This window comes from Pipistrellus hanaki (genome assembly GCF_964339955.1).
Source record: "Pipistrellus hanaki genome assembly, chromosome: 19".
NCBI lineage: Eukaryota > Metazoa > Chordata > Mammalia > Chiroptera > Vespertilionidae > Pipistrellus > Pipistrellus hanaki.
The window spans coordinates 703,935-726,414 of NC_140521.1; the positions used below are offsets into that span (position 1 = coordinate 703,935).

General features: G+C 66.0%; 1 protein-coding gene across 1 annotated transcript in view; it reads right to left on the reverse strand.

The window, feature by feature from the left end:
- Positions 1 to 6,916: 6,916 nt before the first annotated feature.
- LOC311613506 (transmembrane protein 132D-like) overlaps positions 6,917 to 22,480 on the reverse strand; it is a 35,323-nt gene continuing 19,759 nt past the window's right edge. The window contains exons 3-8 of the mRNA XM_084867478.1: positions 22,066 to 22,249; positions 13,112 to 13,255; positions 11,143 to 11,348; positions 10,307 to 10,580; positions 9,603 to 9,794; positions 6,917 to 8,329 (exon numbers count right to left, since the gene is read on the reverse strand). Coding sequence (XP_084723604.1) covers positions 7,121 to 8,329; positions 9,603 to 9,794; positions 10,307 to 10,580; positions 11,143 to 11,348; positions 13,112 to 13,255; positions 22,066 to 22,249 — 2,209 coding nt within the window. The 3' untranslated portion in view covers positions 6,917 to 7,120. The remainder of the gene's footprint in view (positions 8,330 to 9,602; positions 9,795 to 10,306; positions 10,581 to 11,142; positions 11,349 to 13,111; positions 13,256 to 22,065; positions 22,250 to 22,480) is intronic.

Here is a 22,480-nt window from a genome sequence, read left to right on the forward strand (position 1 = left end):
GTGTCCAGGGGAGCCCTCGGGTGTCCAGGGGAGCCCTCGGGTGTCCAGGGGAGCCCTCGGGTGTCCAGGGAAGCCCTCGGGTGTCCTCGGAAGCCCTCGGGTGTCCTCGGAAGCCCTCGGGTTCCCACGGAAGCCCTCGGGTGCCCACGGAAGCCCTCGGGTGTCCAGGGAAGCCCTCGGGTATTGAGTCTCTGCTGGGAAGGGGGGTGAGGTTCTCTCTCTCGCCGCTAGGGGACAGCACGTGGCTGGGCTTGGTCCAGGGGATTCTTGGTGCAGGGATTTTGAATCTGCGGCCCCAGTGGCAGGGCCGCGGGCGGCTTTGGTGTCTTGGCGGTGGCAGCTCCTTGCCCAGGCCTTTCCGGCTGCCGTGGACTCTCGGAGCTCCTCGTGCCTCCCCGACAGCGGGTCCGTTCCTGCTGCTTGTGACCAAGAAACCCGCCCGCCCGCCCCCAACAAGCTTCTCAGAAGAACACGCCACGGGCTCTGCCTCGGGAGAAAGCTTGGTCCACACCCTCCCTCCATGGCGCCTGAGCCTGGGTTCACACCTGGCCACCGGGAAGCAGACCTGCCCCCAGGGACGGAGCTCAGAGAGGATGCAGAGGGAACCCCCCCGGGGGGCCCCCGCATTCAGCCAGAGGCCCCCAAACCCACCGCTGCTCTGCTGGCCCCACAGGAAGAGACCTCCGGACCTGCGGGCACAGCGTGCGTCTGACTGAGCAGCTGCCCGTGGCCCGGGAAAGGCAGACACTGGGGTCAGGTGCCGCGCCGGCTTGCACGCCCAGCTCTGACCCTAAACTCTCCCGTGCTTCACCCTCTCTCTGCTTTATTTTATTTTTAAAAATATATATCTTATTGGTTTTTTTACAGAGAGGAAAGGAGAAGGATAGTTAGAAACATTGACGAGAGAGAAACATCCATCAGCTGCCTCCTGCACACCCCTTACTGGGGATGTGCCCTCAACCAAGGCACATGCCCTTGACTCTGGAATCGAACCCGGGACTCTTCAGTCTGCAGGCCGACACTCTATCCACTGAGCCACACCGGTTAGGGCCTCTCTGCTTTGGTGTCTAATCTGTAACCAGGGACTGATGATTAGCGCTGCCGGGTGGGGCTAATGATACATTGTATCTGTGAACGAAGGGATACAAACTTGCAGCCGCTCCAGACAGGTGGTTGGGCTGTTCGGAGTCTCACAGCTGGGGTTTGGAGCTGGGCATTTGAGCTCAGGGGCCCCCTGAGTCCTGGGCAGGCAGAGCGCCCCGCCCTCCCACCCTTCCACCCTCCCCCGTTTCCCTAGGGGGGAGAGGAACCTGGACAGACTCACCTGCCTGGGTGTCTCCCGGGCCTGGTCCCCGCAGGACACCTGGTGGCTGTTACTGCGAGCGGGACCTGTTCTCCAGCTGGCTCACCGCTGGGGCTTGTGAGTCTGGAGGCAGGGAGTCCCCAAGAGGGGGAGCAGGGGCAGGGCTCTCTTGCACGCCCCCTGCTGGCGGGGAACGGGAACCCCAGCCCGAGGTGCACCTGACCCAGTGCCACGTGGACTAACGCAGGTGATGAAGCTGCCTGCATCCCAGGGTCAGGTCAGAGGAGGAGCCGAAACCGGTGTGGCTCAGTGGATAGAGAGTCGGCCTGCGGACTCAAGGGTCCCAGGTTCGATTCCAGTCAAGGGCGTGCACCTTGACCATGGGCACATCCCCAGTAGGGGTGTGCAGGAGCAGCTGATCGATGTTTCTAACTCTCTCTCCCGCTCCCGTCCTCTCTGTAAAAAATCAATAAAATAAAATAAAAAAGAGGAGGTGTTGACATCCTATTGAAGGTGGTGCTCGCAGGAGACACAGCTCGCCGTTTGCCCAGCCTGTCCCACCAGCGACACAGGGACTGAGACACACTCTGGGGCCCCACCAGCCTGGCCTCACCACTCAGGGCCCGAGAAGCTGGCCTGAGCCCGGAGATGGGCCCGTGGACCGCGCCCAGGCTCCATTCCGCTCCTCGGGGCCGCCTCCCGTGTCCCAGCACTCCGGAGCCCGGCAGGACACGCGTGTGCCCCCCTGCACTCCTGCCACCAACACGCAGGTTCCCCCGTAGCCCGTGTCCCCCAGCGTGCTGCCACGAGGGGGGTCCGTCTCTCTGGGGACCCCTGAGCGAGGGGGCGAAGGCGCTACGTGTCGACCCCACAGGAGACAGAGCAAGCCTGGGCTTCGGCTCCGTGTCCGGAGGCCCCAGTGTCCGGCCAGTGGTGTCCGCACTGGCCCCGCCGCTCACACCCCTCTGCGGCCGGCCGGCCGGCGGTCAGCGTGGGTCTTTGCGGCGGCGTGGCGCCCGCGGGCTCCCGGGGGCCCAGGGCCCGGGGCTGTGTCCGGGCTCCTGGGCTGAGGGCTCGGTGACGCAGACCCGGAGCCCCGGCCCGCAGGCCGCTGAGTCCTCCCGGAAGCTGCCTTGCCCGGAGCTGACCTTGGGCGGCCGCGCAGCAGACACAGAGGGTGCCAGACGCTGCGAGGACGGCGATCGATCAGGCCTGCAGGGAGGCGGCGGCGGAGTCGTAAATGCTTATTAATGGCCTGCGACGCGGGGGGATGCTGGGCTTCTGGCAGGAAGAGAAGGGCGGGGAGGGAGTTACAGACTCAGAATCCACAGCCTCCGCCCCGGGGTGGCCGGCTGCCCGGCCCGGCTGCGGGTCGGGATCAAGGGTGGTGGGGGGAGGGGGCTCTTATTACTATTTTTAAAATATATATTTTTATTGACTGCAGAGAGGAAGGCAGAGGGAGAGAAAGAAACATTGAGAATGAGAGAATCATGGATCGGCTGCCTCCTGCGCCATCCCCCCCCCCCCCCCCCCTCCTGGTGGGGATGGAGCCTGCAACCCGGGCCTGTGCCCTGACCGGGAATTGAACCCTGACCTCCTGGTTCCTAGGTGGATGCTCAACCCCTGAGCCACACCTGCAGGTCCCTTTGACTTTGGGGCCTGAGACTAAAGGCTCTGAGGGACCAGGGCCTCTAGGGACCTGCCTCCTGCTGCGGTTACCCGGCTGCAGTGAGGGACGCAGGGTGGGGGCGGATTGCGCTCGGGCCGGATCTATATATCAGCCTGCGCGCCGCAGGCTACGGGTCCGCCCCATCGCCATCAGCGGGCGGAGAATCCCCATGGCTCCTATTGACCATGTCTGTGCTCGGACCGGCCTGGAGGCCACCTGGGAACTGTTTGCAAAGCCCGCAGGGTGTTCAGTCCTAAGTGCTGGGGGGAGAGGGAAGGCCCCTGGGCTGGGAGCGCCCCACCTGGCGGGGGACGCGGGACAGCACCTCCCCTCCCTCCCCTCCCCCCAACCCTGCATCCCACGCGCCACCTCCCCGAGGAGTGCGGGCAGGGGCCCCGCAGGTCACCCGCGGCCCTGCCTCCGGGGAGCCCCTCTCCGGCCTGGAGGGGCGCTGAGACCCAAGGGGTGGCCAGGGCTGTGTGGAGGCTGATGGGTCTGCCCTGCTCTCTCTCTCTCTCTCTGTCTCTCTCTGTCTGTACTGGGGACGGTCAGGGAAGGGGCTGGTGCGCACGGCCTGGGTGTGTTACGGTTTCGAGTTGGTTACATGTTGTGACGGGGGGGGGGGTGGGGGGGGTGTCAGTCACCTCTTTAGCAGCCCAGCGCCCGCCGGTCCCCTTGTAGTTTTATTATTATTGTTGTTATTGTTGTTGAGAGACACATGGAGGTGAGAGACATATGACAGGTTCCTCCTCGCGTGCAGAGTTAAACCTGCAACCGAGGTCAGTGCCCTTGACTGGACTCGAACCCTGGACCCTTCAGTCCGTGGGCCATCGCTCTAGCCCCTGAGCCACATGGCTAGGGCTCCCCTTGTAAGTTTAGCTGCCCCGGGCCTTCACCCAGAGGCTGTGGCCCTGGGGTCCCCGGCGCCCCCAAATCCTCATGCGGAAGGCCCAGCCCCAGCTCCAGGGGGACCTTCTTTGGAAGCGGGGCCTCCGATGGCGCCGCACTGGCCCTCGCCCCCCGACTTGCAGCCTCCAAGGGGGTGGTGGTGGCTATGGGCCAAGCCCCGGGGCGAGGGCCTGGGTGGGGCGCCCAGGGAAGCGATGCCTGTGGGGGGCCAGGGTGTGGGCAGCTCAGGGCAAGGAGAGGCCGCGGGAAGCTGGGGCCGCCACTGGGGGGCGCTGACGGCCTCCTTCCCGCCGGCTCCGGGCCTGGTCCCAGGTGACCGGTGCACCTCGCCTCCAGGCAGGAGGCCCCAGGTGGCAGCAATGAGGGCCCGAGGCAGGTGGGGAGACAGCGGAGCGCCGGCTTTATCGGCGGGGAGGGGCGCCCTGTCTCTCCCCTCCTTCCCTCCTCCCCTTCGGGCACAGGCTGCGGGCAGGGAGGTCCTCCCCCACACCCCTGACTGTCCTGGGGACACACCGCGGCCCCCGCCCGCCCCCCGGAGACGCGGCCGGGAGAATTATCCCCCCAGTTTAAGAAAAGGGGCGGGGCTTGCGCTCTGGGTCAGGGGTGGGGGCAATCCGGGCGTCCTGCCTGGAGGTGGCGGCAGCAAACCCGCTGTCTTCCGTCAGGGACGCTCCGGCGGGAGCGCCCTTTGGCTGGAGTGTCTGAATGTTACAGAGGCTCCCACGTCCAGATTTTATTTTATTTTTTGGGGGGTGAAATGGGGGTGAAATGCTCGATATTGGCTCGTCCTTTCTGAAATTCACAGCGACGGCCCGGGAGGGACCTCCTGCACAGTGACTCCCCCTCGCCGCCCCCTCCTGGCTGCAGGTGCAGCGCGCAGGCCCGGGCCTGTCCCGGCCACAGAGGGGCACACAGTAGGTGGTCAGGCAGCGCCCCCGGGAAGACGCGGTGCCGCCCGCACCTGGAGGGCATTGGGCGCAGCTGCCTGTTCTGTGGCACCGCCCGGGCCGCGCTGCCAGAGGAACCTGAGGTCTGGGTCTCCGCCCGGACCAGCACCCGGCCAGGTGCACACACAGGAAGCCGCCCTCTGAGAGGGCGCGAGGGCCCAAGGCAGGACAGCACCGCGTCCCCGCCTGCCGGGCCGCAGGGAGGCCGGGGCCGCCCGCCATGGCTCTCCGCCGTGGCTCTCCGAGCCCCGTCCCTCAGCCGGCGCGGAGCGGACTGATCCGAGAGCCCGCAGGTCCCGCCGGAGAGAGGCTGGGGCGGGAGGATGTGGCCTGGTTCGGGGGTAATTGCATGGCGCGCAGGGACCCTCCGGCTGGAGGTCGGGCCGCGGAAGCCGCAGCGTGGCCACCCTGGGGACCGCCTGCCCGACGCCGGCCCCGCAGGGTCAGCCGCAAACCCGCGGGGGCGGACTCGCCTGCCAGCGGAGGTTTATAAATAAATACATGTGAGCCCTGCGACCTGCCGGATACACTGTGTCTGCTCCCAGATGGGGGGGGGGGGGGCCGAAAGCACAGGGGTGAGCCCGGAGGAGCAGGGGGACCAGGACACCCAAAGGGCCACAGTGAACCCCCAGGCGGAGGAGTGAGGCAGCTGGGAGAGGGCCTGTGGCTGCGGGGGGGGGGCTAAGGGGCAAGTCCAGAGCTCAGCTACAGGCAGAGAGCGAGGGAGGTGGGGGTGGGAGGGAGATGGGAAGTCAGGGAGGGAGATGGGGGGGCAGGGGGGAGGTGGGGGGCGGGAGGGAGATGGGGGGGCAGGGAGGGAGATGGGGGCGGGGAGGGAGATGGGGGTGGGAGGGAGATGGGGGTCAGGAATAGAGATGGGGGGGCGGGAGGGAGATGGGGGGTCAGGGAGGGAGATGGGGGTGGGAAGGAGATGGGGGGTCAGGGAGGGAGATGGGGGGCGGGGAGGGAGATGGGGGGCGGGAAGGAGATGGGGGGCGGGGAGGGAGACTCACATAGAGACACTGAGGAGAGGCGGGAGGAACTGGAGAGGGAATTAGAGAGAGCCAGCGACAGAGGAGGGAGGGAGACGGCACTGGTGTGAGGTGTGGCCGGACCTGCTGCGCCCCCTCCCCCCCTTCGCCCGCCGAGTCCCTCTCCCCTCGGTGGGCACCGGCCTGGCCTCTGAGGGACGCACAGGCGTCCGGGGCCACCCCCGCCTCGCAGGCTCACGGGCGCACAGACCCACCCAGGCTCTGCGGTCGCCCCGCCCGCTCTCCCTGCCTGACCACCCTGCACACCCAGAGTCCCAGCCCTCCTCCCCCTGCCCACGCCCCAGGGAAGCCCGTGTCCACAGCCCCGGCCGGGGACCCGCGTCACTGTCCGACATCGCTGTCCGCTCTTCCTTCCGGGGAATTTGGGATCGAGGTCAGCATGGATCCTCGCGACCACTGTCCATGCTCAGACCAGCTCCTTCCGGGGCAGCCGGCCTGGAGTGCGGCCGGGGGCCTCCTCCGGGACCCCACCTGGGAGCCCGCAGAGACCCCGGGAGACCGGTGCATGCTGGGAGCTGCCCGCGGCCCACAGGGACCAGCCCCTGGAGCGGCGTGGGCGGGAGGGCGCCTCTGAACACGGTGCAGCTGCTGCAGGGAAACCTCTGTTCTCAGGGTCTGAGTGAGGTCTGGGCCCGCGCCCCGGTGGGCAGGGGAGGACACTCTGTCCGTCTGTGTGTCTGTGTGTCCTGGGCGCCGGCTACGAAGGTGCCGTGGCCGCCACGCGCCCTGGGGCGCCTCTGCCTGGCTCTGCCGACCCGCCGGCCCCGCTGGCCCTGCCTTCGGGAGATCATGGCCCCTGACCTCGCCTCCCAGGGCCGGCGGGGCCCCTCTCCTAGCAAGACGTGCCCCCCGGGTCCCGCCACCCACGTCCCCAGCGACCCCTTCCGCTCGGCCCCAGGTCTGCGTTCCGCCCTCGTCCACACACGGAGCGGCGGGCCGCGCGGATTTCACACCCGAGAGGGGGCGCTCATCCCTGGAGGCTCCCAGCCGCTCGGAGATCCAGGATGCTTTTCTCTCCCCCGTTTCCACCATCCCGCCACGCTTGCGCCTCACCGCGGACGGGACGCTGGACGGGGGGACCCGGGCGTCCGGAGGGACCAGGCCTCTGGACTCATGGCCCGGGTCTGGTCCTGTCGGTCCTTCCTCCCGCTGGCGGGGCACCCCGGCCGCCCGCCCGTCCCCCCATTAAAGGCGAAAAGGTGAGTGAGAACCGCTGTCCGCGAAAGCACATGCGTGTGGGCTATGCGTCCTCCCGGAGGGTCCCGTCCACGGGGCCGCCTGCGTCCCGCTCCGCAGCGTCCAGGGCCCGGCAGACCCAGGCCGCGCCTTCCTCACTGCCCGTCCCCGGGGCGCCCGCGGGACCCCTGTCCTCCGGGGAGGCGGCGACGGAGGAGAAGGTGGTGAAGGTCACCCTCCTCCTCTTGGACGTGGGGGACGCGGGCGGCCCGCTCTCCCCGTCGTCGCCCCCGTGGGTGCGGCCCGCGGGCCCGGGCCCGCCCAGCAGCGGGCCGTTGGCGCTGTCCAGGGTGCTGAGCAGGAGCCGGCTCTCCTCGGCCTCCAGGCCCCTGTCCGCGGCGCTGACCAGCGGCGCGTCCGGGGCGAAGGGGAAGCTGCTCTCCAGCAGCCCCGCGCCCGCGCCCAGCCCCACCCAATCGTGCGCGTGGCTCAGCCCCTCCTGCTCCTCCAGCGGCAGCTGCTTGCGCCGCCGGAACTTGAGGGCGAAGGCGGCGCAGTTGGCCAGGAAGACTAGGATGGCCAGGCAGAAGGCGGCCAGCAGCGCGTACATGCCGATCTCCAGGTCGCCCAGCCCCTTGGAGACCTGCGCCGGGTCGCTAGCGTCCGTGTCCGTGTCGCCGAGGCTCCCGGGGGGCTCGGCCTGGGCCGGGGAGCCGGGGAGGTGGGTGGGGGCGGTCAGCAGGCTGCCCAGGCCCTCCGAGAGGCCCTCCCAGCCCTGGTCCCTCCGCAAGGCCGACCTCTCCGTGGTCGCGGGCCCTCTCCCTCCTGCGGGACCCACGGAGGCAGACGCGCTGCCGGGCGCCTGGCCCCCCGGCCCGTCCGGCTCCTGCGGGGGCCCGCGGGGCCGCCTGTCCGCCGGTCCGTGGTTGTCCAGGGGCGCGCCGGCCCCCGCGTGTCCGCCGCGGCTGGCGTTGGGGCGGGCGGCGTCCGTCTGGCCGAAGCTCACCCGGACGGCGGCGGTGCCCGCGGCCAGCACGCCCCTCCGCGTGGCCCGCTGGCAGGACTCGCTGACGGACAGCTCCACCCGGATCAGCGCGCCCTGGCCCTCGGACTCCGCGACGACCACGGGCCACTGGGCTCCGGGCTCTTGGCGGATGGAGACCACGCGGGGGTCCGCGGAGGTGGCCGTCAGCGCGAAGTCTCCCGCCGCGTAGATGTCCAGCGGCGAGACCGCCCCGTCGCTGAACTGCAGCCAGCAGCTGAGGGCCGCCTCCTGGGGAAGGCAGTCCGTTAGCTGGGCCCGGGCTCCGCGGGCACCGCGTCTCACACAGACACCACACATACACACACACCACACCTATACATACACACACACCCCCACACCCCCCCCCACACACACCCCACACACACACACCCCCCACACACACACCCCACACACCACACACACACACACACACCACACCTATACATACACACACACCCCCACACCCCCCCACACACACACCCCCCCCACACACACCCCACACCCCACACACACACACACACACCACACCTATACATACACACACCCCCCCACACACACACACCACACACACCTATACATACACACACACACACCCCACACACCACACACACACACTCTCTCTCTCTCTCTCTCTCTCTCTCTCACACACACACACACACACACACTCACACACACACACACACACACACACGGTGCACAGACAACCTGACAGCAAAGGGGAGGCGTGTGAGCCGTGAGAAGCAGATGTAAGAGCAGGAAAAAAAATCCACTCCCACACGAGGTCACTGAACTGGCAGCGACGGCCCGGGGCCCCGGGAACACCCCACACCATGAGGCCACCACCTGCGTGCACAGGGAGAGTCACCCAAACTCCATGTTCTCCCAGGAGGCAATGGGTCTCACCTCTGAGGAGAGAGGGCTCTCACGTGTGCAAACCCCTGTTAACTGTGTGACCCCACCTGCACTCTGACCCCACCTGCATTCTGACCTCATCTGCACTCTGACCTCACCTGGGGATGACCTCACCTGGATGTGACCTCACCTGGAGGTGACGTCACCTGGGGAATGACCTCACCTGGGTGTGACCTCACCTGGAGGTGACGTCACCTGGGGAATGACCTCACCTGGGCGTGACCTCACCTGGAGGTGACGTCACCTGGGGAATGACCTCACCTGGGCGTGACCTCACCTGGGGATGACCTCACCTGGAGGTGACGTCACCTGGGGATGACCTCACCTGGAGGTGACGTCACCTGGGGATGACCTCACCTGGGTGTGACCTCACCTGGGTGTGACCTCACCTGGGGATGACCTCACCTGGAGGTGACATCACCTGGGGATGACCTCACCTGGGCGTGACCGCACCTGGGGGTGACCTCACCTGGGTGTGACCTCACCTGGGTGTGACCTCACCTGGGCGTGACCTCACCTGGATGTGACCTCACCTGGGGAATGACCTCACCTGGGGGTGACGTCCCCTGGGGTGGCCTGCCCGTGGACCCCCGGCGTCCTGCCCCGGTACCTGGTGGGGCCGCTGCAGCAGCTCCTGGGCGGTGGCCGTGGCGAGGATGGCTCTGTTGCTGCCCGGGCTGAGCTGCAGGGAGAGCGCCAGGCCGGCCACCACCTGCACCCCCAGGTCCGTGACGGCCACCTTCTCGTCCAGCACGCTGACGGTCTTCTCCGCCAGGATGGCGTCCGACAGGGGCGACAGGACCTGGGAGGGGAGCCGTGGCGGGAGGAGCCTCTGGCCCCGCAGCTGCCCAGCGGCCGGAGGACGGGGCGGGGCCAGAGCGGGACGCGGGGATCGGCGCTTTCTGGGTCTGCTCCCCCAAACCGCCCCGCCTGGGACACCCCCGTCTTTGTAAATACCAGCAGGATGGGAGGACTGGACGGGGGGACATGCTCCCCACCAGGAGAGGACCTGCCGGCATGAAGGAGGCGGGAGGCCCGGCCGGCGGGGCCCAGGGGGTGAGCATCCCACGCACCAGGAGGCCAGGCTTCCATTCCCCACTCACAGGCCCTGCTGCAGGCTCAGTCCCCGGTAGGGGGCGTGCAGGAGGCTCGATGTTTCTCCCTCCTTGTTCTCTCTCTCTCTCTCTCTCTCTCTCGCTCTCGCTCTCGCTCTCGCTCTCGCTCTCGCTCTCGCTCTTGCTCTCTCTCTCCAATACAAACGTAATATTTAAAACACAGGGAAGGGAGAAGCGCCTGGCCCGGGGGCCGTCTCACCTGCAGGGTGGTCATGCCGAGCTCCTGGCCCACCAGCACCCGCCCGCCCTGCAGCCGGGCGATGCGGGGCTCCTCCACCTGCATGAACTCCCGCACCAGCTCCGTGACGTCCACCTGCCAGTCGGAGCCCAGCAGGTGGGCCAGGGGGCCCCCAGGCTCAGCCGGTTCGGCCACGAACTGAGTCAGGACGCGCACCATGGCGTGCTGGTACTGCAGGGTGCAGCCCCGGCCCCGCCTCTCCTCCTCTTCCTCCTCCTCGCTGTCCCGAGCTGGCCTGGCAAAGGGTCCGCTCAGTTTAGTGGGTCCGGACTCCATGGGCCAGTGGTCAGGGCTGCGTGAAGGGCGGGGCTGTGTGTGGGGGCGGGGCTGCGTGAGGCGGGGCTGTGTGTGGGCGGGGCTGTGCCTGGGGGCGGGGCTGTATGGAGGGCGGGGTTTGCAGGAGGCAGGGCTGTGCATGGGGGCAGGGCCGTGCATGGAGGCGGGGCTGTGGAGGGCGGGGCTATGGAGGGCGGGGCTTGTGTGGGCAGGGCTGTGGGGACGGGCTGTAGGGGGGCGGTCTGTGCCTGGGGCAGGTCTGTGTGTGGTCAGGGCTGTGCAGGGGGTGGGGCGGTGTGGAGGGCGGGGCTGTGTGGGAAGGGGTGCGGAGGGCGGGGCTGTGTCTGGGGCGGGGCTGTGTCTGGGGCGGGGCTGTGTGGAGGGCGGGGCTGTGGGGCAGAGGAGCTTGTGTGGAAGGTGGAGGGACTCAGGGGCGCCCAAAGTCGCCCCCTTCCCGCTGTCCCCCTCCGCCTGCTCCCATCAGCCCCTAGCAACTGACTTGGGGTCCTGACGGGGCCCACCTGCTGTTGGGGGCGACGGGCACCCTCCAGCCCTTGATCTGGTTGAGCTCCGGGTCCGAGACCTCGATGTGCAGCGGCAAGCGGGGCGCCCACACGGTGAGGTGCAGGGGCGCGCTCAGGTGCTGGTAGGTGAAGGTCACCACGGCGTCCACCTGGCCCTTCATCTCCCTCCCGTTCACGAAGACCTGGTCGCAGCGGTCCGACACCTGAGGGGGGCCGTCCGGGAGGCCGTGAGTCCCCGTCCCACGGCCACGGCCACGGTCCACGGCCACGAGGGAGGCGCTGCTGTGGTCTCTGCTGGGGCCTGTCCGCAGGGAGCCGCCGCCGGGGCGGGGACGGGCCCCAGCACATCCTAGCGGACAGACAGCGAAGTGGTCCCCGCGGAAGCCGCGGGCAGAACACCAGTCCAGGCCCCACCCCTCCTCCTCCAGCCCCTGGCCACCCTTTCATTCCCGGGTTCAAGGGAGGAGATGGAGAAACACAAGGTCTGGGGGAGCCTCTGAAGCCAGCTCCTCTCTTGTTCCGATGTGACCAGCTGTGGTCAGGCTGGCGTGGCTCAGTGGTGAGCATCGTCCTAGAAACCAGAAGGTCAGGGTTCCGTTCCCGGTCCCGGCACAGGCCCGGGTTGTGGGCTCAGTGCCCAGTGTGGGGCGTGCAGGAGGCAGCCGGTCCATGATTCTCTCTCCTCATGGATATCTCTCTCTCTCCCTTCCTCTCAGAAACAAATATGAACGTCTCTTAAAGGAATAGGCCCGGTGTGGGAGCCAAGGGTCTCCTCGCCCCCACGTCGCCATGACGACGGTGGGAAGGGACCGTCCCTCCCAGCTCCCGCCCGTCCCAGGCCCGAGCCAGAACCGCGGCCAACGTTTCTGACTCCGACGTGCAGGGCCGGCACTTATGAGAATTTAACGCCATCTCCTTTCTTCTGCGTGAATGCCGCACGAGTGTAAATCTTCGTTAAATATCGCCAACACTTGTGGGGAAATTTATGTTCTCATGTTCTGCTCTTTTTTTTTTTTTTTTTTTTTTTTGAGCTAGAGCTAAGGATATTGAAATGCGTCCCGCCCTCCCCCCACGTCACCGCAGCCTCCGGGAATATTTATGTGCGTCCGTCTCGGCGTCGCCTCTTCGGAATCAGTTTTTACCCGGGGCCAAACGCGTAACGGCACCAACGTGGCGGCGAGGAACGCCGGCTGCGAAGCACCTGGTGCCCACCCACGGCCCCACTCGGCACCCGCTCAGACGCCTCGCCCGCCGAGTCCTCGCCGGGAGTCTGGGGGGAGGCGCCATGACCCCATTTTCCAGACGACAAGCTGAGGCATAAGGTCCCTCCCTGTCAGGGACGTGTCCCGCCGGCTAAGGAACGAGACCACTTTGCCCCCCTCTGTGGCGTCTGCGAACGTTTGTGTGTATACGAGGGGGCGTGTCTAGCTCTCTCTCCCTCTCAGCTCCTCTCTGAGGTCAATAAAATAGCCTCCTAGTGAATAAAGAGGTAATACACAAATCAACCATCATGCCCTCTCACAAGATGGCCTCCCCCATGTGGTCAAAGATGGCTGCCACAAGATGGCCGGCAGGGGTGGGTAGTTTTGGGCCATGAGGCCAGCAAGGGAGGGTAATTGGTGTGTGTGGGGGGAACCAGGCCTGCAGGGGAGGGTTAGGAGGGTTAGGGTAGGGTTAGGGGTAGGGTTAGGGTAGGGTTAGGGGTAGGGTTAGTATAGGGTTAGGGTAGGGTTAGTATAGGGTTAGGGGTAGGGTTAGGGTGAGGTTAGGGATAGGGTTAGTATAGAGTTAGGGGTTAGGGTTAGGGTAGGGTTAGGGGTAGGATTAGGGTAGGGTTAGGGTAGGGTTAAGGGTCAGGGTTAGGGTAGGGTTAAGGGTCAGGGTTAGGGTAGGGTTAGGGGTAGGATTAGGGGTCAGGGTCAGGGTCAGGGTCACGGCTCCGAGCGGACCGGGAGGCGGAACTTGCCTTGAGGATGCCTTCATCGGCCGAGCGGCACTCCACGGCCCGCGGCAGGGGGGTGACGGTGCCATTCTGCTCCACGGAGACCACCGTCACCGGCAGGGCCACCGCCCGCCCCGTGAGGCCCGCCGTGTTCAGGATCTCCGCCTCCTGGAAAACCAAGAACAGGACCGGCCGTGAACCCTGACCCCCGCCGTGAACCCTGACCCCGGTTCCTGGTTCGAAGCTCCATCACTGGGCCCTGCCAGCCAGCGCTCTCCCCTTCCGACGGGAATGGACTGCCTTACCACGGTCACAGCGCCCGCGGAGAGCAGGTGACACCGGAGAGAGGGCCGGTCACAAATGCACACGAGGTCACCCCCTGCCCCCGTGGCCACCGGTTCCACTCAGGCCACACTTCCTACGCGGCTGACGATGCCCCGAGGGTCCCCGTGACCCTGCAGACCATGCCATCAGACACCTCGTGGGACGTTAGGGTTCAACAGCGCCCCCTGGTGTTCCGGGAGGACAGGTGACCCCTGGCCCCTCACTGGGGGCCACTTTCTCTCATCTCAGCCAGTATGACTAGGTCCTGGCTTGGAGTTCTCTCTCTCTCTCTCTCTCTCTCCCTCCTCTCTTTTTTTTAAATTTCTTTATTGATTAAGGTATCACATATCTGTGGAGTCCTCTTTCGGCGACTGATCATTTTCACAGACATTCCTCTCCTCAGGAGACAGCGCGCTGACCCTGAGTGGCTGAAAGGTGTGAGAGAACCACTGACCGGCCGCCTCCCGCACGCCCCTGCTGGGGATGGAGCCGGCCCCCGGGCCTGTGCCCTGACCGGGATCGAACCTGGTTTCTAACTGGATGCTCAGCCCCTGAGCCCCGCCGGCCGGGCTGTGCGCATTTTCCAAACTCCTCCCTCGTGTCGGGAGCGGCAGGCCCCGTGCTCCGTGCCCGTGACCAGTGACACGCACGCGTGTGCGTGCCCTCGGCGTGTGCCGGGACCGGACAGGACCGCGCTGACACGGCGCTGACACGCAGCGGTGCCTCCCACCCGCCCGCCCCGCGGCGGGAGTATGTGAGCGGCGTGGGCATGTGGGGGCGTCTGCACGTCCTGGGTGTTTCCTCTTTGGGTGAAATTTTTTAAAAATATATATATATTTTATTGATTATTTTTACAGAGAGGAAGGGAGAGGGATAGAGAGCCAGAAACACCGATAAGAGAGAATCATCGACCAGCTGCCTCCTGCACCCCCCTCCCCCGCACTTGGGATGTGCCCGCCACCAAGGTCCATGCCCCTGACCGGAATTGAACCCGGGACCCTTCCGTCCGCAGGCCGACGCTCTATCCACTGAGCCACACCGGTCTCGGCGGTGTTTGCTCTTTGAAACCGGGGTGTGGAGGGGGGTGTCCTGCCTGTCTCTTCCCCTACATGGCTGCCCCCCTGTCCTGTCACCGCAGCACAGGCATGTCCAATTGTCAGAGGAGACAGAACCGGCCCCGGCGGGGAGCAGCCGGGAGCCGCCGGCTTTCCGGGCACGGAAATGAGAAATTAACTCAGCTGGACCGGAACCGACATCAAAGGGCTGCTCCTCCTGCATGGAGCGGAGTGTGTGGGCCCCGGAGGGGGTGTCCTCCTGGTTCGCACCCCCTCACCGCCCCCCCCCCCCGCCCCGCAGAGGGACTGCTGGGTGCCGAGCCCTCTCCTGACCCGAGGCCTCAGCCGGGAGCCCCTGATTATCTATGCTGGCAGCCGGCCCGCGCCTCGGACCCGGGCCCCGGAGAGTCGCCTCGGAATGCAGGATGAGTTCTTTCTCTCCTCCGCCAGACAACTTCTTAATTATGTTGTCCTCGGGCTAATGCGAGGGCGGATTTGCATGCCCGGAGTTCACGCTAATGAGGAGGGGGGCGGGATGCGTGCAGACTGCTCTGGGAGGCGGGGCGTCCCCCGGGGCGTTCAGCCGGATGCGGCCGCCCTGGGTGACCCCGGCCCAGCACGCCTGGTCAGGGACGTGCTCGGTGTCTGTCCTCCGCCTCCTGGGGGTGGGGGGACGGGTGCCACCCCGCAGGGGGCAGGTCGGCGTGGTGGCCGCTCCCCGGCCACAGCTTGTCCGTCTCGGCCGGCGGTCAGGGCCGCGTCTCCAGGGTCCCAGCGGGCTGGCCCCTGAGGCTGGGTCCTGACCTCGCTGAGTCGGGCGGAGAGGGGTCGCGGGAGCTCGGCGGGAAGGGAAACCCTGCCAGGCCCCGCCGAGGGGCCGCGCTCAGGGGCCGGACCTCTCCCTCCGGTGAAGCTGGAGGAGCGTGTGCCCAGCAGAGCAGCGGGTGACCAGGGCGTGCGGGGGCCACGCCCCGGGAGATCGCCCCCAGCAGCTCGGTCTCTCCCCGGAGCTCCCCGGCGCCCCGCCCGCCTGGCCTCTCCGCGGGGCTCCTCCCGCCACGGGCTTCGCTCTCAGCGCCCCGAACCGTAACCAGCGCCGTGGGTGCCCTGGGGCCGCGGACAGGACCTCGGGCGCCATCATTCACGTGTCCTTCCGGGTCCCCATGGCGCACCCCAGCGTCCCGTCCCGTCAGCACCATGGACAGCGCGCTGCCATTTCCTCCTCCACCTCCTCTGCTGTCACCTAGTCAGCCCCGTGTCCCGGGGCCACGGGACCCCCCCCCCACCCCCCCGCCTTGCTCCTGCTCCCGGAGTTCTGTTCCCCGCAGCCTACTGCCCGCCTGGGCACCGGGGGTGCCAGCCTCAGGGGCGGGGCTTGTGCTGCCCACGCCCAGCCCAGTGCTGACTATGGCACCTGCAGCTCTGACGTCAGCACGCCATGTGCGTCATGCCCAGCCCAGGGCTGAATACAGGGCACCTGCAGCTCTGACGTCAGCACGTCACGTGCGTCACGCCCAGGGCTCCCTGGCGCCCCCTGGAGTCGGCGTGAGGCCCTTTCCACCACTTCTGTGTCAGCAGGTCACCCGCCTGCGGCCGTGTCCCCGCGGACCCTCCGTTCACCGGGAAGCTCAGCTCCCCCCGGGGCCTCCCGGCGTCTCCAGGAGACACATCCGGGCTCGCCGGGGATGGGCAGAGCGGGCGCCTTGAAAAGCCTCCGTTTCTCCAACGTGTGATGGATCACGACCTGCGGCCCATCCGTCCCCTCCGGCCCGGTCCCACCGCATCCGTCCTGCTTTACGGCTTCCTCTCCGGATCGCAGCCCATTTCACTGAAGACATGTCCCATCTTCTCCGAATCCCTGTGGCAGGCTGGCCGCACCGGGTCACAAACGCATGGAGAGTGCCAGGAGCGGCGATGGAATAGGTGTTTTGTTTTTTTTTAATTTATTGATTTTTTTACAGAGAGGGAGAGAGAGAGAGAGAATTACCGTAGAAACATCGATGAGAGAGAAACATCCATCAGCTGCCTCCTGCACCCCCCCTCCCCCCCACCACTGGGGATGTGCCCGCAACCAAGGTCCATGCCCTTGACTGGAATCAAACCCGGGACCCTTCAGTCTGCAGGCCGAGGCTCTATCCACTGAGCCACACCGACAAGGGCTGAAAGAGGTTTTTCACCCCAGACAGACCCTGCAAGGACAGCGCGTAGGGTGGGCGAGCAGAATGGTTTTCATTCACAGTGGCAGTGGGTGTGGGAGAAGCCCATTGCGGGGCCTGGTGTGAGCAGGCAGAAACGCCGTGGAATATTCTGGAAAGATGGTCTCTGTGTCGCCTGGAAGGGCTCTGTGGACGCCTGCCACGGTTCAGGCCCATTACGCGGGCTCAGTCATTAGTGGGCCGGGGAACCTCGTTAGACGCACATTAAGTGTGTGTTTAAGCCGTAGTGGAGACACTTGATGTTAATGACATGCTCGGTCCAATTAAGACTCAAATTGATGGCCACTCTCTCTTTCCCTGAGAGCGGAACTGGGTACTGAGTTCCTGTTTTCCCTCCTCCTCCGCCAAAGAACAGTCCTGGCCACACTACACCCCTCTCAGCTGCTTCGTTAGGTGTGATCTGCATAAAACAGAGTCACTATTTTATTCACACCTCGATGAGTTTGAATGAATTTAGATGGCTGTGCCGACAGCCCCACCGCCCCAGGTCGGGCCATCCCAGCAGCCCCTCCCAGCCCCGCCTGCCCGCCGCCCGCCGCCCGCCCCGTGGCTTGTGGCTCTCGACCCCTCGCCCTTCCCGGACGAGGCGGGTTCGGTGTGACCAGATGCTGTGAGCTGCTTCTGCACGGCCGTCCCTGAGGAAAGCTGGCCGGCCGTGTCCCATCTTTAAGAATTGAAACAGACAGCCCTGGCCTGTGTGGCTCGGTGGGTGGAGCATCGGCCTGCAGACTGAAGGGTCCCAGGTTGGATTCCGGGTCAAGGGCACAGGCCCGGGTTGCGGGCTCCATCCCCAGCAGGGGGCGTGCAGGAGGTAGCCGGTCGGTGATTCTCTCTCTCGTCGTGGATGTTCCTCTCTCCCTCTGCCTTCCCCTTGTAATCGATAAAGATGTATTTTAAAAAACAAATTCAGGACGACGTTTACAAGGCGCGTCTGGGCGGCCCGGGCGTCTCCCGCATCGGCATGCTCCCCCGGGCGATGCCCTCAGCCCGGACGCCCGCAGCCAGCCCGCGCCCTGGGTCTGGGACGGAAGGACACAGGTGCCCGCGGCCTCCGAGTCCGGGGGCTTCCTCTGCGGGCCTGTGCTCTGTGGTGTCTGGTCCTCTTCCCAGAGACAGGAACCAGCCGGCCGCAGGCTCAGGGGCTGAGCGCCGACCCAGGAACCAGGAGGCCGGGGTTCGATTCCCGCTCAGGGCACAGGCCCGGGCTGTGGGCTCCATCCCCGGTGGCAGCCGATCCGTGATCTCTCTGGTCATGGATGTTTCTCTCTCTCTCTCTCTCTCTCTCTCTCCCTCTCTCCCTTCCTCTCGGAAATCAATCAGTCAATCAATCAATCAATATAAAAAGACAGGAAACAAAACTCAGGCCATCATGGGAGCATTTGGGCATCCATCAGGCAGGCAGGCAGAAGCAGCCAGGGGCCATCAGGCAGGCAGGCAGGCGGTGTTAGGAGCCGGCAGTCCTGGATTGTGAGCGGGGTCCCAGACTGGAGAGGGTGCGGGCTGGGCTGAGGGACACACACCCCACCCCCCACCCCCACCCTGTGCACGGACCTCATGCCCCAGACCTCCAGCGGCCATCTAAAGCAGGACTGTGCCCTCCCCCGTCTCCGCGGCTGGATCTGGAACACCCGTCCCAGGTCCGCGCTGAAGGATGACCCGCCTGGCAGGCCCCGCGCGTGGGGGAGGGTCCCGTTCGCGGAGCCGATGGGTGTTCCCGGCTTGGACGCGAGCCAGGCCTGGCTCTCCGGAGAGGGATGTCCGCGGGCCCCCAGGGCGGCGCGGATTGGCCTCCAGACGCCGCTAATTGCCTCCCCCATTAGCCGGCGGTAATCGCCGCTCGGCGCCCCGTAAGGAAACCCCGCCGGCGCCATAAGGCGGGCGGGCGGCGTGTTTAACGATCTCATTAGGACGCGGCGAGGCAGCCGCAGACCCCGGAGGAAGGAAACGCCCATGACACCCTCCCCAGCCCCGGGTTTACGAGGACGCGGTTGGCCAAAACCGGTGTGGCTCAGTGGATAGAGCGTCGGCCTGCGGACTGAAGGGTCCCGGGTTCGATTCCGGTCAAGGGCATGTACCTTGGTTGCGGGCACATCCCCGGTGGGGGGTGTGCAAGAGGCAGCTGATCGATGACTCTCTCTCATCGATGCTTCTAACTCTCTATCTCTCTCCCTTCCTCTCTGTAAAAATCAATAATATATATATATATATATATATATATATATATATATATATATACTTTTAAAACCCATTCTGGCCCAGCCAGCATGGCTCAGTGGTGGAGCATTGACCTGTAAACTGTCATGGTTAGATTCCTGATCAGGGCACCATCCCCAGTAGGAGGCGTGCAGGAGGCAGCGGGTGGATGTTTCTCTCGCATCGATGTTTCCAGCTCTCTATCCCTCTCCCTTCCTCTCTGTAAAAAAAAAAAAATCAATAAAATATATTTTTTAAGAATTAAAAAATAAAATGAAACGAGTCCCTTTCACAAGAAGCCCTCCTCGAGGCGACGTGGGGGTGACCTTGGGGAGCGCCCGGCCGGCTCCCTCCCCGCGGGGAGCAGGGCTCTCCCCGGAACCGGTCCATCTGGCGGCGGCTCTCGGAGGAAATAAGTAAACCGTGTCATGTTGGAGAGACACAGCAGAGCGCGAGGTCACGATCAGGGCTGCCAGCCGGCACCGTTACAGCTCCCCGCGGGCCCTCGGGCACCAGGCCCTCTGTGAATCCCTCCGCGAGCCCCGGGCGCACCACGGCCCGGCCAGCTGTCGGCGGCCTGGCCCTCAGACCGGCTTCTGCTCGGCCCTGGCCGCCCCTGGACAAAGCCGGCTCAGGGCCGCCCCGCGGGGAGCTGCCCCACGTGGGTCCCTCCGGGCCTGGGGTGGACAGGGCCCGGCTGAGTCTGCCTGCCTCTGCCTCCGGGACCTGCTGGCCGCACCGGGAGCGCGGGCTGCCATCCCCTCCGGGCGGGGAGATGATGGAGGAAGAAGTTACCTTGGGGATCGCCCCGTCGGGGAAAGTCCTGCAGCTGAAAAGAGGTCGGGACACGGCTCCACGGTGGAGCATAGGCCTCTGAGCCAGGAGGTCAGGGTTCGATTCCCAGTCAGGGCCCAGGCCTGGGCTGCGGGCTCCCTCCCCAGTGGGGGGCGTGCAGGAGGCAGCTGATCCATGATTCTCTCTCCCCCTAAATATTTCCATTTCTCTCTCCTCCTGGATATTTCCATTTCTCTCTCCCTCTTCCTCCCTGACATCAATTTAAAAAAAAAAAAAAAAAAAGTATTTAAAAACAATTGGGATCTCCTGTGTAGGGAACCCGGAAGTAGATAGAGGGCAGCTGCGGAGGGCGGGGCTGGGCCGGGCGGGGCTTCCCCGCCGGAGACAGAGAAGGTTCTGGAGCGGTGATGGCGCGGCGGTGCGGGCGCATCTAACGTGAAGGAGCCGCTCAGTGAAGAGCGGGGACACGGCCGCCGTCCCTCCTCGCACGGCTGTCAGTGCAGCGCGAAATAACAGGCTTCGTACGACAACGTAATGGGAATGTGCATCCCCCGGAGAAGGAAGCGGGCTCGGAACAAACGCTGAAGAAGGAAACTTAAGGGCATATAATGGGACGGAGAAGGGGGGAGGGGGGAAGAGGGGGGAACCGCGGCCGCGCTCCGATGTGAATTGTGGGTAATAGCCCACTCTGCAGCGGAGTGCGTCTCGCATTGTCCACAGCGGGCGGGCCGGGCGCGGGGAGACCGTTACCAACCACCGCTCCAGCATCGCCATCCTGAGACCACCTCCCTGGATTCAAACGCACAAGCTCCCCTCCCACCCACCAGGGACGCGTGCACCGGTGTCTGTGCTGAAATGCCAATCTCGCCCGGACCGGGGTGCCCAGAGGAGCAGGCTGGGGGCCTTCCTCCTTCGAAACAGGCCCGCCTCGCGGTGGAGGACCCACCGCGGCCTCCACAGCGGGCGCCACCGTCCCCGGGAGAGGAGGGACGGGAGGCGCCTCTGCCGGGAAAGGACAGAGCGGGAGCCCCGGTCCACGGACTTCCCCCCTCCCGCCTTCCCCCTCCCCCGTCCCCCTCCCCTCTCCCCCTCCCCCCCTACCGGCGCGGGAGCGCACCTGCCGTCACTAGGCAACCATCGCGGCCCCTGGCACTGAGACGAACTCCCGGCGACCCCTCGCCCCTGAGGGTCACCCCCGTCGGCATTCCCAGCGGACACACCGGGCGGGGCCCACAGGTCACGGGAAACGGGCAGAGATTGGAGGAAGCGCTGGCCGATCGGGCGCCGGGAGAGGTCACTCCAGCCGTCCATCGCCCCTCGTGCCGCTCCCGCCCATGGGGAAGGCGGGGCCCACGCTGCGCGGGCTGCGAGGAGGCCGGAGCGTGCTGTCCGCACAGACACCGCGGTGTGGGCCCCGGGGGGCGAGCCCGTCCGTAGGGCACAAACACCCCAGGCAGACAGACCGACGGCCGGAGCCTCCAGAGGAGACACACGCGCACACGGATGACCGGGAACCCAAGGAGAAAAGGAGTTCTCACAGGAATAAGATGACATTCCCCCTGAAATCAATGCGCGGAGTTGCCGGATGCTGATGGTCTCTGGACGCATAATCATCTGGCCGCTGTGTGTGTGTGTGTGTGTGTGTGTGTGTGTGTGTGTGTGTTAGAGGCCCGGTGCATGAATGCGTGCGTGGGCGGGGTCCGGCCAGCCTGGCGGGGGAGGGGACGTGGGCGGTCGGCCGGCCGAACTCCTGGTCGAGGGGACCATTGGCATATGAGCCTTTTATTCTATAGGACAGACACGGAGTGGCCAGGTGATTATGAATTCAGAGAACACAATAGTCTGGCTTCTCTTGAAACAACAGGAGATCCTAGGAATTCAGAGCATGGGTTTCCTGCATGGCGACCCCTGGCTGGTGTCTGCCACGCCTCCTGCCACGGCAGGCCACGCCTCCGGCCACGCCAGGCCACGCCAGGCCACGCCTCCTGCCACGCCAGGCCACGCCCTGCCACGCCTCCTGCCAGGCCAGGCCACGCCCTGCCACACAAGACCACGCCCGGCCACGCCTCCTGCCACGCCTCCTGCCACGCCAGGCCACGCCTCCTGCGAGTGTCATTCACAGGGTACATGGCCTCTACGGGTGCATGTGTGTGAGGCCCCTATGGAGTCACGTGGCGTGATGCAGACATCCTCTCATTATCGATCCTTCCCACGCCACAGGAGGCCCAGCCCTCACCCCTGGAGTCTGGTCACCTCCCTCACAAGGCAGAGAAAGCGTTTCTGATTGGCTCCCCGTGGCCCCGCCCCCCGTTTCCCACGGATGCCTCCGCCCCCGCCCGGTCGCCGTGGAGCCTCCCTGACCCGAGTCCCGCGGCCCGGCCCGGGACGCGCTCACCGTGGCCAGGGGCACGATGCCCGCCAGGTCCTGGCGGCTCACGTAGATCTTGGAGACGCCCAGGTCCGACACCACGTCGCCCGGATACTCCACCTGCCACGTGACCAGCTGCGTGGCCGGCGGGTCGCCGGGCGCTTCGATCTCCACGTCCACCTGCATGACCTCCTGGGGGGCGCCGGCGGCCCTGGGGAAAGGGGGGGGGGCTCTTAGGGGCGGGCAGGCGGCCCTGGGGAGAGGGGGAGCTCTTAGGGGCGGGCAGGCGGCGGCTGGTCCAGGTTCCCTCACCTCAGATATGCTCCTTTCTCCCCCTCCCTTCCTCTCTGGAATGAGAATAAAAAAGAGGGGTTCCCTCCTGACCCCCCTCACTATCACTGCTCCGATGCCGGCCTCCAGCCTGCCTCACACGGACGGCGCC